This window comes from Aulonocara stuartgranti (assembly GCF_965226115.1).
Source record: "Aulonocara stuartgranti genome assembly, chromosome: 7".
NCBI classification, from domain to species: Eukaryota; Metazoa; Chordata; class Actinopteri; order Cichliformes; family Cichlidae; genus Aulonocara; species Aulonocara stuartgranti.
The window spans coordinates 20,846,143-20,858,509 of record NC_138945.1 but is presented as its reverse complement, the minus strand read 5'-3'; the positions used below and the strand labels follow the sequence as shown (position 1 = coordinate 20,858,509).

The following is a 12,367-nucleotide window of genomic DNA, read 5'->3' as shown; positions in this document are numbered from 1 at the left end:
ATGTGCCCACATGACTGCTGTCTTTATTATCGGCCGAATCCATATTTATTATGACAGGCGCAGCGGTTTGATTCTTACCGTTTCGATCTGTTTTGCCGTATTGTGTGTCGCTGAAGAGACAAAACACAAACAACGTCATTTAAGTGTGACAGCTTATTTATCTCTATACGCACATATACATGATCTGTTCTCTCAATAAACTCACTTTTTATTCAAATAAATAAATAAATGATTCGCACTTTGAACCCAAAGTGTCCGAGGCCTTCAGATAGGATCTCCTAGCATGTACCAAACCCTTTGCAATGTGCGCATGAATAATATGCATGTGTGTGTGTGTGTGTGTGTGTGTGTCACCTACATGGCTTAATGTGTTTACCTCCACAGAGACAAGTCCAGAGGAGGTGACAGGGGTGCTCCCGGGGGCAGATGGGAGGGGTGTCTGATAATGATGATTGCAGAGATGTGCGGGGCTGGGGGGGCAGAGGTGTGCATTGTGGTCGATGGATGGGGGTCGGGCTACCCGCATTGTCCCAGGATCACCCACTGGCGCCGAGCAGGAGGAGACTCAACAGCCCAAACAACACAGGGGACTGCGCCTCTTTTTTTGTTGTTAAAGAAGTCTGGAAGCAATCAGTCAGGGGAAAGGGTCTGTCAGAGGTATTGTGGAAGTCGCTGCAGACGCACGTTGTTCCCTCCCCTCTCCCCCTCTCTCCCTCTCCACTTCTCCCTGCCCTTCCTTTTGTGTGTGTTACTGACTATTCCCCAGACTCCAGGAAGTAGCCAATTTTATCTAACCAGTTTCCATTTCAGTCTGGATTCAGTCTGTCTGCAATAAGGTGCAGGACAAGGATTCATTAATATTTTTTCCCTCCCTGCGTGATAACGTTTTCATGTATTTTTAAACCACACCTGACATGACAATAACTGAAGTAAATACTGATGGTGTATTTACATGCTTGGTGGAGTCCTGTAATTTGGTGTTGCGAACACTATATTTGTGGAACCTACCCCCCCCACCCCCACCCAACTAGCAGGTCAAGGTCTTTTTTATTGGATTTTGACAGTATGACAGTACAGCCATTAAAACGACATGCACTCACTGGACTCTGTACATACTGATAGAACCACTTTGGACTCCTTTTTGCTTTCAGAACTGTTTTTATTCTTCGTACAACAGATTCAACAAGATGCTGGCAATATTCCTCTAGGAGTTTGGTTTATACTGATATGATAGCATCACACAGTTGCTGCAGACTTGTTGGCTGCACATCCACGATGTGAAACCACATCCCAAAGCTGCTCTATTGGATTGAGATTTGGTGTTTGTGGAGGCCATCTGAGTACAGTGAACTCGCTGACTTGTTCAACAAACCAGTGTAAGGTGATTTGTACAGTGACTCCATGTGAACTGTAGGCTCAGTTTCCTGTTCTTGGCCTACAGGAGTGGCAGCCGGTGTGGTCTTCTGCTGCTCTAACCCATCTGCTTCAAAATTCGAAGCTTTGTGATTCCAGAGATACTCTTCTGCATAACTTATGCATACTTCTGCTTATTTGAGTCACTGTTGCCTTCCTATGAGTTTAATTAGTTTGCCCATTATCCTGTTGCTCATTTGTTATTTTCTCTTGAAATTTCCAATGAAATTCCCAGTAGATCATCAGTTTCTGAAATACTCAGACCAGCCTGTCTGGCACCAACAACAATGCCACGTTCAAAGACACTGAAAACACATTTCTTCTCCATTCTGACTTTCTGTCACACTGTTCAAATGGTGCATGGCAAAGTTTTAAAAAATGAGGTCATATCCCTGATATTTTATCTCATCATTACAGCTCTAGCTTTTAGCGCAGCAGTCCCATCCACCTGGTGTTCAAACCCTTTGTTTGCAGGGGGCAGCCAATCAGGAGAAAGCTGGCTTAAAGAGAAAGGAATTAAAACTGCTCATTTCAGAACGTAGATGACCCAGGGGGCTGTACCAGCATCCAGTATAAAATGAATTATTATTCTGAACTGGGCAAAAGCTACTCCAGCAGAGTCCAAGAGCAAAAATGGAGCTGGAAGTGCTTTCTGGTTGACAACTGGAGTGTGGTGCTAATGTTCTCACATCCTAAGGCTACAGCAGGGTTAGTTTCATGCCCCCCCTTCACAGTCTTTGTGCTGAGCTAGCTTCTAGCTTTAGCCTTATGTATTCATAAGGCATATATACAGCAGTCTTGCTCATCTAAGTCTCAACAAAAAGTGAATAAATGTATTTCTAAAAGCTGCTGAGCTGTTGCTTTAACAGCCTCGTTAAGCTCAATCAAGTGACCCTGCAGAGGTGATTCAAATGAGGGCGTGCAGTCGGCTAAAACAGCATTACACAGCAAGAGGGATGATTAATATTCTAGACAGCAGCCCTAGCCTTCACTATAATTTATTGACACAGTGACTGGTTTCAGACGAGTGGGGGTCACACATATGCAATTAAACAGGCTTATTATGTGTGAATGAGAATGTTAAGAATAGGGTGAAGACTGCATGCAGGCAGGCAGCCAGTCGCTGGTGAGATAAGAATGATAGAAATAAGGCAACTTTAATTAAATAGATAAGAGAAAACTTAAAAAATTCACAACTTGCACATCCGATGTCACAACAGGAAGGATTGAAAACACCCACACTGGTAAATGACGCAGCCTCTTTAAAAAAAAAAAAAAAAAAAAATCATGCTGTGAAAAAGCATAAAAAAAGGAGGGAAAAAACTTATTCATCGTGTGTTGAGAAAAAATGTACCATTATCAGCATGTCCAGTGGGGTTTGCTCTATAATGAATGAGAGAAAGCTTCAGTCTTGTCCTCAGACATGCGGTATGACCCACATTTTATCCCAGAATGCTAATGTTAGCTACAGACCTACCAACCTGCCCCAGACTCCTTTTAGCCAACTGAATGTTCAATGAGTGAGTTACTCTCCTGCGGTAAAAATGTCAAACAGTCTAATGCAACAGCCTGCCGATAAATTTTACCTTCATAAAGGTTGTGATCTTCAGTTTTGGCTAAAATGATTAAAAGTATTACTTCTAGAGCAATCCAAATATTGCTAATATCGATACCAGCGCTGGTATCGGTATCGGATCGATACTAGCACAATAGGATCAATATTTTCTATCCTCAAAATTCAGTATGTAACCCACTGAATAGTGTTAAATAAATTCTTATCCTTTTGGAAATGAAAAAACTTAATCTTTTTGTGTCACCTGCCAGGTCTAGTAGATTTATAGCCTGTAGCACATTTAAACAACAGAAGTTGACAAAGAGCTTTAGGTACAGGCACATTTTTAATTCTTGATCCACAAAAAAATTCAGTTTGAAAATCTCAAAAATCATGAGACGCTGCTCTCCCCTACATAAGCTAACTTTATAGGTTAAAAGTATTGGTATCGGTATTGGTATTGGTAATTCTGGCCCTGTATTTACTTGGTATGGGATAAATACCAAAATTGGTGGTGTGCAGTATCGCACAGCACTAATTCACCTTGATGCATTGTTATATCAGTCTGTTAAGTTAATGTTGGGTAAAACCTGAGGACTGGCGTGAAAGTTCAGAACTTCATCTTTAGCTGAAAGTTGCTCAGTATGTAGCTCGTGCCCTGCAGCCAGTGGTCAGTCAACACAAAGAAACCCCTCAATTCAATATCAATAACTTTTAATCAATCCAGACTTTTAAGTTGGATCAAAGTGAGCCTGACACATTGAGATGCAACAATGTTATTTTACACCCAATTACACGTGCAAAGTGCACTGAATCTCAAAGAGTTATTATAGATGTTATATAAGATTCACGTTTTCATTTAGGAAGCATTTTCTCTTGTCCAACGGGCTTTGGTCTTTTCAGTATGAGATGAACTAATTTGTAAGGTGTTGTTTGATAAACCTCTCACAGAGAGCATATACTTTCAGATTTCTTTAGTCTGGTTTGGGTTAAGGGATTACATCTTTGTCATGTTAAAGCTGGAGGCCTCAGTGACCTAGTTCTCTTTAAAGGCCACTGGCATGAAACTATTTTGATGATCTCCATGCATTTAACTGTCCTACATGGAAGAGTGCCCTGGCTCAATTGTGATACTGATGCCAGTCAGTGTTTTTTGTCCCTTGAAGTAATTGCGTGATGTTTATGGACGAACTGTTTGTGGGGGATGAGTCTTTCACAGAAGCTACATGGTATCGCCCACTTATGCTTAATTCATAGCACCGCATTTGTGCCTGCTTGCAGAGGTATTTACCTACAATAGAAAGGGGCTTTCAACCAATGAAAATGTTCCCATGCAGAATCCCAACTGCACGTTGCTTGATGTGTATGATGCTGTGAGTTGGCTGAATGCAGACTGGCACACTAATGAGAAGAGAGCAACAGTGTGCCGCAAAGATGCAAGAGGAGACTGTGGCTGAAATGTGCCGGGCAAGCAGCAATGAAATCCAAGGCTAAACACACACACACACACACAGATATATATTTATCATTGAAGGTATGAAGCAGCAACCTTGGTAAATATTTTAATAACTTAGGTCAAAAAAAAAGAAATACAGCAAGATTAAAATTTCATGTCCTATTCAAGGGATCTGACACAGGACTGAGAGATGGATCTGCCCCGTCAGTTGAGCCATCTAATATTTGCTAAAGTCTCATCAGAAGTGGTCTCAGTAGGAGGCTGCCAGTCAAGGAGCCATTCTTAAGGAAGGGGGGGAAAAGGTAGAAAAGGCTGAGGTAGCCCAAACTACACAAGAACTGGACTGAAAATCAGTGCCAACAGGTCTGATGAAGTGATGAATCAGAGTTTGAAATTTTTGGGTCATGTCGTCATCAGTATGTATTAAGGTTGTCTCGAGAGAAGTATGCGTCTGCAGCCATCTGTAAAACACAGTGGAGGTACTATATCACAGTTTGGGGTTGCATTTCCGCTGGTGATGTTAGGATCTCATCAAAGCTGTATTATGACTTATCGACACATAAAAAGCACCATGAGATTTTGATACACCACGCAACACTGTCTGGAAAGTGTCTTGGGAACAGCGTTACTTACTTTATGACTTTGCATAAATAGACTGATGACTGGTGACTTGTACAAATTAAGCCATGTCATTTATAAGATGAAAAACAGAAAACACTTTCAGTGTAAGGTATGATTAAAGGAAAAAAACTAAGAGAAGTTTCTCAAGGCCAGCTGGTTAGGGCTTGTTGACTTCCTCCAAACCTTCCGTGCTCACAAAAACGAGGTTAACTGATGCAGACATCAAGATCATGATAATACGCCTGTCTCATCTTTATATCTCACTGATATTTTCCACTTATGGGCCGGCCCACAGATGCAATGCTTTAATTCCAACCAAGCTTTGGTGGTTTATTTTTACGTGTCAACGAGAGCGAAGAGTGAGCCAGCGACGTTATTGTGACAATGTATCTCACTGGTGTAAACTGTGGTTTGGTGATAACCGATGGTTCTAGAAGCACACTCCACTGGGTAGTCAACACGATCTCACCTAGACCTTGAGGAAAAGTACCAACATCTGGGGAGAAAAAAAAAAGATGCACACACACAAACAACAACAACAACAAAACTATACATCCCCAAATCCCTGGCTCCATCCATCTTCCTGCTGTCACCTGAAATGGGATCCGAGGGTAAGGTGACCCCTGCGCCATAAAGGAACAAGGGGAGCCATGTCACTTTGTAAAAAAACCTCCGCTCAACCATCTGGCACAGAGATAATAGAGCTGGAGGCAGGTGAGAGTCAGTGCAGAGGGAGAGGGCTTCAGTCTCCTTGAGCGTGCAGTTTCATTGTAACCTACCAATGAACCCGTCCTGAAAATGAGCCATTCTTTACATCGAATTGCATCCATTATATTGTCCCTGAGAACAAGAGAATTTCAGGCATGAAAACCAATACAATAGAGACGAAAGGCATGAAATTCTCTTGGGAAGTGGGAGCTCCAGCGACACAGTGGGTGCCATTGTGCCGTAAACTTTTGCACCCCCCCTCGCCTGACTCCCGACGTGGTTTTCCGCCTCTGTTTCTGCTGCTTTAGCAGCGATGATAAAAACAGGCGAAAATAAGACACACGGTAAAGTCTGCTCATAGCGTAACAGTCCAGTCTTCAGGATGATCTTTCTTTTGTGCCGCAAAGATGCAAGAGAAGACTGTGGCTGAAATGTGCCGGGCAAGCAGCAATGAAATCCAAGGCTAAACACACACACACACACAGATATATATTTATCATTGAAGGTATGAAGCAGCAACCTTGGTAAATATTTTAATAACTTAGGTCAATATAACTGAGAGAAAAGGCCAGCCACTGGGTATCAAGAGAAATCTAAGAGGTCTTAGAAAAAGAAATCTAAATCTTGCGCACACAGGCTTCACACATCTTTTTCTAATCCTTCTTTCTACAATGCTTAAAAGGTCACTCTGATATCAAAAGAAATTACACCTCCTCAGACTTCGTTTCCATCTTCAGTCTGACATTTTCTCCTATTCATCTGTTTTTTTTTGGGGGGGGGGGGGGGGGATTTGTCCCACCCGCCCCGAGTCAGTCACTGAAGATGTGTGTGTTCTGAAAAAGTAATTTTAATTTAACACTGAAGTGCAGAAATACCATTATAGTGGTTTCGCAGGTGTTATGAGAGCAGTGTTCGATCGGAATAGGGTGAAGCCGGCAATCGCACGCGTTCTGTTTGTGATGATATGACAATTCGCTGAATACAACCAGAGGCCAACCAATTAAGCGAAGCTCCCCGTTGCACACTTACTGATGCAGACCGACTCAGATTGTTTGATTGCAGACTGATTGGCTAATGTGTCATCAACGTTCATCAATTATTTGCAAACCTTCGCTAATCTGTCTGAGAGCGATTGGAATCAGCCCAAGTCAAACCAGGATTGTTTGGATGGTTGCTGTCATATTTTTATCCCAATGCAACTGAGCCATAAAGCATTGTGCAACTGGGCAAGGCCGGAGGACATTTCAATCCACTCGATAAAAATCAAGACAGGCTGCTCAGCTTGTGGTCGATAAACACTTTACATTTGTCAGGCTGACAGAGTCATAAACAAGGCTTTCAGTCCAAAGTTGCATAGCCTTAAAACAATTAAGACAAACGTGATAAACGTCACATGAATGCTGCAGTATTTCACTGCTAAATAACAGCGTGACACTCAGGCTGGTTTGATTTCATATTTTTATTTAAACTTCTATTTTCAAGGTAAACATTGCCACAAAAAGGACAGCTGTCATCATATTATATGCATTTATATATAAAGCCAGTTTTCCCGTCTGGGAATAATCAAAGTATAGTACCATTGCTTTTCTCTTTCGGTAATAGTAGTCATTTCAGCACTACTGCACTTTACATTTTGGGATGGTGAATATATATAAAAACAATATACATGAAAATAAATAACAATAAGTCCCTACTTAAACATGAAATAATGTAACCGGTTAAGGAGACAACGGTAATTATGCACAACAGGACAGGAGGTTTAATGGCCGTCCCCGGTTTAAGTATTTGCCTTGGGTTAGCATCAGGAAAAAAATGCTAATGACAAAAACAGGGTATGGAATAAATGAGCTGCAAGCAACAACGAAATCAGACGAATTAAAGAGTGATGCAGAGTGCTTATATCATCCGGGGACTGAAATTTAATTAAGCTGTACTTGAACGTGGGGGGTGGGGAGGGATATTAAACAGCCGGCAACACTGTAACTCCTGCATACTGATGATGACAACAGAGTTTTCTCTCTCTTCATTTCTTCAATTCAAAAGCGCAAATGTGTCAAAAGCTGTTGTACACTGAGAACAATGTACGCCAAAAGAAAAGAAAAACAGTTTATGAGATAATCGCGTGTAAAATCAACAATAATAGGACATTTGAAGATGAGTGGCAGGTGTTGAGTCACAGCAGGTTTTTAGTATTCAGTGCAGAAGTAAATGGATGTTCATCAGAGCAGTGTAACACGTGTCTGCATGTTTTAAGTGACCTATTGGGAGAACGAGGTTGTGCTGCATGAAAAAGAAACACCATCCTCTACAAGGTTGAGGCACTTTCAAAGCAGCGTGAACATACTATAAAGGGTAATGCATACACACCTACCCAGAACACACACACACACACACACACACACCCACACCCACACCCACGTGCCGTCAGTTCCTTTTTCTGTACTGAACGGAGATGGAGACGCGCAATCTGCTGCAACGTGTCCTTCAGCCGGAGTCCATGCTGAACAGCTCGATCCCGTGTGGGCTCCAGTGGAGGCCGACTCCAGAGTTGAAGACCAGCGACCACACGTAGGGGATGAAGAAGTCCTCTGGCTGGTCCTCCTCCACATACTTGAACTTGAGCTCTGGGAATTTCTATTCACAGAAAACACCGGGCGAGAGAAAAGTAGGATGAGCAAGTCATAAAAAAGAAAATGCTGATGCAGAAATGTTTCCGCACAGAGTCTTTTCAAAGAAGATATTTTAACTTATCAGATCGGTAGTTTTTACGCAGTATGAACTCGACGCTGAAACTGCAGTTCCTCCAGTGGTCAGTGGACGCTCACTTTACATTCTCATGTTAAAAGCTACTTTCAGCTGCTCTGTTTTTCATGAGGGGGGTTCTTATATAGTGCCTTTATACTCTATTGCAGCATTCAGATGCTTTATAATACATGTATGTAGTTTATAGTTTGTCACATTCACCCATGCATTCATGCAAATACTTGTTTCTACATCTAATCTAACATTCACAATCTGAAGAATGCATTGGGAGCAACTCAGACTTCAGTATCTTGTAAAAGGCTTCTTTGACATGCAGACTGGAGAAGCCAGGTCACCAAAATTCCAATTAGCAGATGACCTGCTCTACCTCTTAAACCACATGGCGCAACATTATCCCTATAAATTCCCAGTAAGTAAACATGTTCAGAGCCTGGTAAGAAATAAATGTTTTTGGAAATAGCTAGCTCTATTATTAGCACTAATTAAAAGTTAACTGTGTTGGTGAATGTAGCTTGCTAATTGATCTCACTCTTGTCCAAATATGGTCACTTTTGTCTCCAAAAAAACCGAAGACGCTGAGCTGAATTGCTTCATAAACCAACAGGTGGGGTCACGGTGGCTACATCTATCTTTTATATGCAGTTTATGCTTTAAAAAAAACAAGACCTGAAGCAGCGTATTAGAGCTGCGCTACAATAACGTGGTATTTGTTGTTTTTTTTCTTCTGTGGATTGCCAAACACAGCTCACTGAAATAAAGTCCTTTTTTTTGGAGCTGGCTGTTGAATGAATGAATTACTTTCACATGAAGCAGAAAAGCTGTGCTACTCAAATCACTGTTAGTACCGTGAAATATGAGGAAGACCTCTTTGAAACCTTGACACTTCGCAGCAGTTTGTGAAGTGGGAAGAAGTTTTGCAAGCGTTCCTGGTTTGGTCAGGAAAAGTCTTCTTTTTATTTTTCCTATAAAGAGGAAACATTATCTACACTTGGGGGAACTTCTCCACTTTGGGCTGACATGCTGTCTTTAGAAATAGCACAAAAATAAAATTCAATTGCAGCTCTGTTTAGTTTCATATCATCTATTTTTATATCATATCATCAGTGCACCCCAGGGCAGCTGTGGCTACAACGTAGCTTGCCATTGCCAGTGTGTGAATGTGTGTGTGAATGGGTGAATGACTGAATGTAGTGTAAAGCGCTTTGGGGTCCTTAGGGACTGAGTAAAGCGCTATATAAATGCAGGCCATTTACCATTTTTAATTGGTGCCCTTTTTAACCTCTCACCATAATAAAAAGTAAAACTGAACCTTTCAACCTTTCAATGAAAACGAATTTTAAGAATTTAAAAGTCACAAATTAACAGATCGATATCTGACAAATTGAATGTTTTGTGTAATCAGTTATCATCTTGAACACCAGCTTTTTCCAAACCTTCTGGAAGCCCACCAACCAGACCAGACCAGACCAGACCAGACCAAAGCATGCATGAGCCAGCCCACCTGACAGCAGGTAGGCAGCCGGGGAAGCACATCAATAATACATAATGGTACCTCATTATATCCTCCTGTCTGCACATGCATGTATGTGCACACACGCGGCCAGTAATCAGTCTGTGGTGAAAGACAGATGCTGTGAGCCTTTATTTGATGGTCTGAGTCCAGTCTTTTCAATCCTGATTGGCTCCATTCAAGGCCTCACTATCGGTATCACAATGACACAGACCGAGGGGCTGTGGGGTCACAGGCCATATGCCAGGTTACTGAGGCTAAACTGTACACACACACACCACTCCCATTGTTGATGGCCAGACACAATGCAGGAACTGTATTATCTGAGTGGCATGGGTGTGTAGGTGACTCCCTCGTAGCATAACGACTCATCCGGCGTTCACATGACCTTGTTGGTGACAGTTGCTCCACACATTCAGGCCTTTACTTGTAAGCTTAGAGGAAGAAATACAGCCTTTAATTTTTCATTTTGATTGAAAATAGTTTTCTTCAGCAGTGTCGTGTTTACAAGCATGAACAGACGGCAGCCGAGCAGATTAATACCCTGCAGCAACCACCGTGATATATGAAAACATATGAAGCACAACCAGTTGTGCTATTAGGCAATTAGGTTAATCAAAGCATAAACCAGCAGACACAGCTATGTCAACATAGGTTTGAAACAACACATGTTACAGCATCAGCATTAACCTATTCTTACTCGTAAAGCATTATGTGTACATGCGCAATCAATGTTAACACCTCTAAAACGAATCCTCTATATGAGCAAAATACGGCATAAGCGCCTTTTTTCATAGAAACCAGACACACATAAGACACTGAGGCTACTTTGGTAAACGCTTGCTTAAACACTCTGAATATAAGTAGTTCTCCATCATGAGCCCTGAACACAGCAGTCACAGTTTAAAGAAAAAGGTAAAGAAACTCAGAGCTAAAGCACAAGCACACAAATGGTATTTACTCTAGCATTACTATACGGATTTGCATGCTTTATATCTGTATAAATACAGATATGAGTGGCTTCACTTCAGTATTAAACCCATAATTTATCATTTTCATGGCCTCATTGAAAGAATCTAAATTATTATTCATGGGAAACGCAGAAACATCACCAATCATATTATAATTAGATCTTTACAAATCTCTGGCGTGCTTTTAGTATTGACACGCTAACATTATCACTACTTCAAAAATGGGTGCCACTGATGCAAAGGAATTCCTCTGTAATTATAGGAATAGCTCGGCATCCAATCTGTGTTTCTTGATATGGATGCGAGGATCAATACCAGACTCGTGCTTGTACTTTAAATCTAAAATTATAGTTAGCCATCTAGCTTAGATTAGAGTTTGTCCCAAGCTCAATAATAAACACTTACAGAGGAGAAGTTGCTGTTTTACAGTGATATCTCTGGTGGACAATCGCAATAACTCGACATGAATCTGGCACAAACAAAGCCCTAAATATGTCTTACTATAACACACAAATCTCCACCTGTGTGTTTGTTTGTTTCTTCGGCTGCCAACTCCTCCTACGCAATCAGGAGTTGAGCAACAAAACTTGGCACACAGGTACGTCTTAGGCCCCTGAAAGCACTTATCTATATCATATCAGACATGACATCCCATCTTGCCTAGTAACCACCTAGCAATAGGCTAGAATTACAGTTTTTAGCATGCAGGCATCTATAAAAAGCATCCTTACACTCCTATAGTTTAATTTCGACACCGTGGGAACTTAAAGTCCCGCACGCTCACATGACCAATTTCCCTAAATTTCACAAAGCCAGAAGAGGGAAAAATGACCCAGAATCCCAACGGCCGCCTTCTTCTTCTTACATCTATGTTCGAGAGCCCCACCAGGGTAATTGCCTTGCATATTGCAAGGCAATGGCAAGTGCCTCACAGCAAAAATGTTGCTTTCAGGCTTGAGTGAATTCTGGGGAAAAAATAACATAAAAATAAAATCAGAGCATCTCCAGACTGCCACATCCAGTAACTAATATTATCTCTGTCCCTTATTCTGTTCATACTGTCCCAGTACATATCTCCTCTGTCTCTCTGCTGACTTCCCCTCCCCTCCCCTTCTCTGTTTTGTTCTCAGTCTGACTGCTGGCTGGGGCCCACTTGGCCCGGGCTCATATCAGTTAGTTATGGGTCCTGGCGGGTCAGGCCCTCGCCCCTGAACACAGACTGGCTGGCTGGCCTCATATCTTTACTTAGGACGCTGTGTTCCCTTTCCTCCACTGTGCTTTCGCTGACAGCGCTCGGCGGCCAGACACAGAAGAATGCGGCGAGGGAGCAAATAAGAACTTGATACACACAAACACACACATTTACATGCAGG

The 12,367-nt window shown here is 41.8% G+C and overlaps 1 protein-coding gene across 4 annotated transcripts in view; it reads right to left on the bottom strand.

Moving 5' to 3' along the window:
• Nucleotides 1-7,194: 7,194 nt before the first annotated feature.
• dym (dymeclin) overlaps nt 7,195-12,367 on the bottom strand; it is a 64,101-nt gene continuing 58,928 nt past the window's right edge. For all 4 annotated transcript variants that reach the window (XM_082541555.1, XM_082541557.1, XM_082541554.1 and 1 more), the window contains one exon: nt 7,195-8,384. In XM_082541555.1, coding sequence (XP_082397681.1) covers nt 8,235-8,384 — 150 coding nt within the window. In that variant the 3' untranslated portion in view covers nt 7,195-8,234. The remainder of the gene's footprint in view (nt 8,385-12,367) is intronic.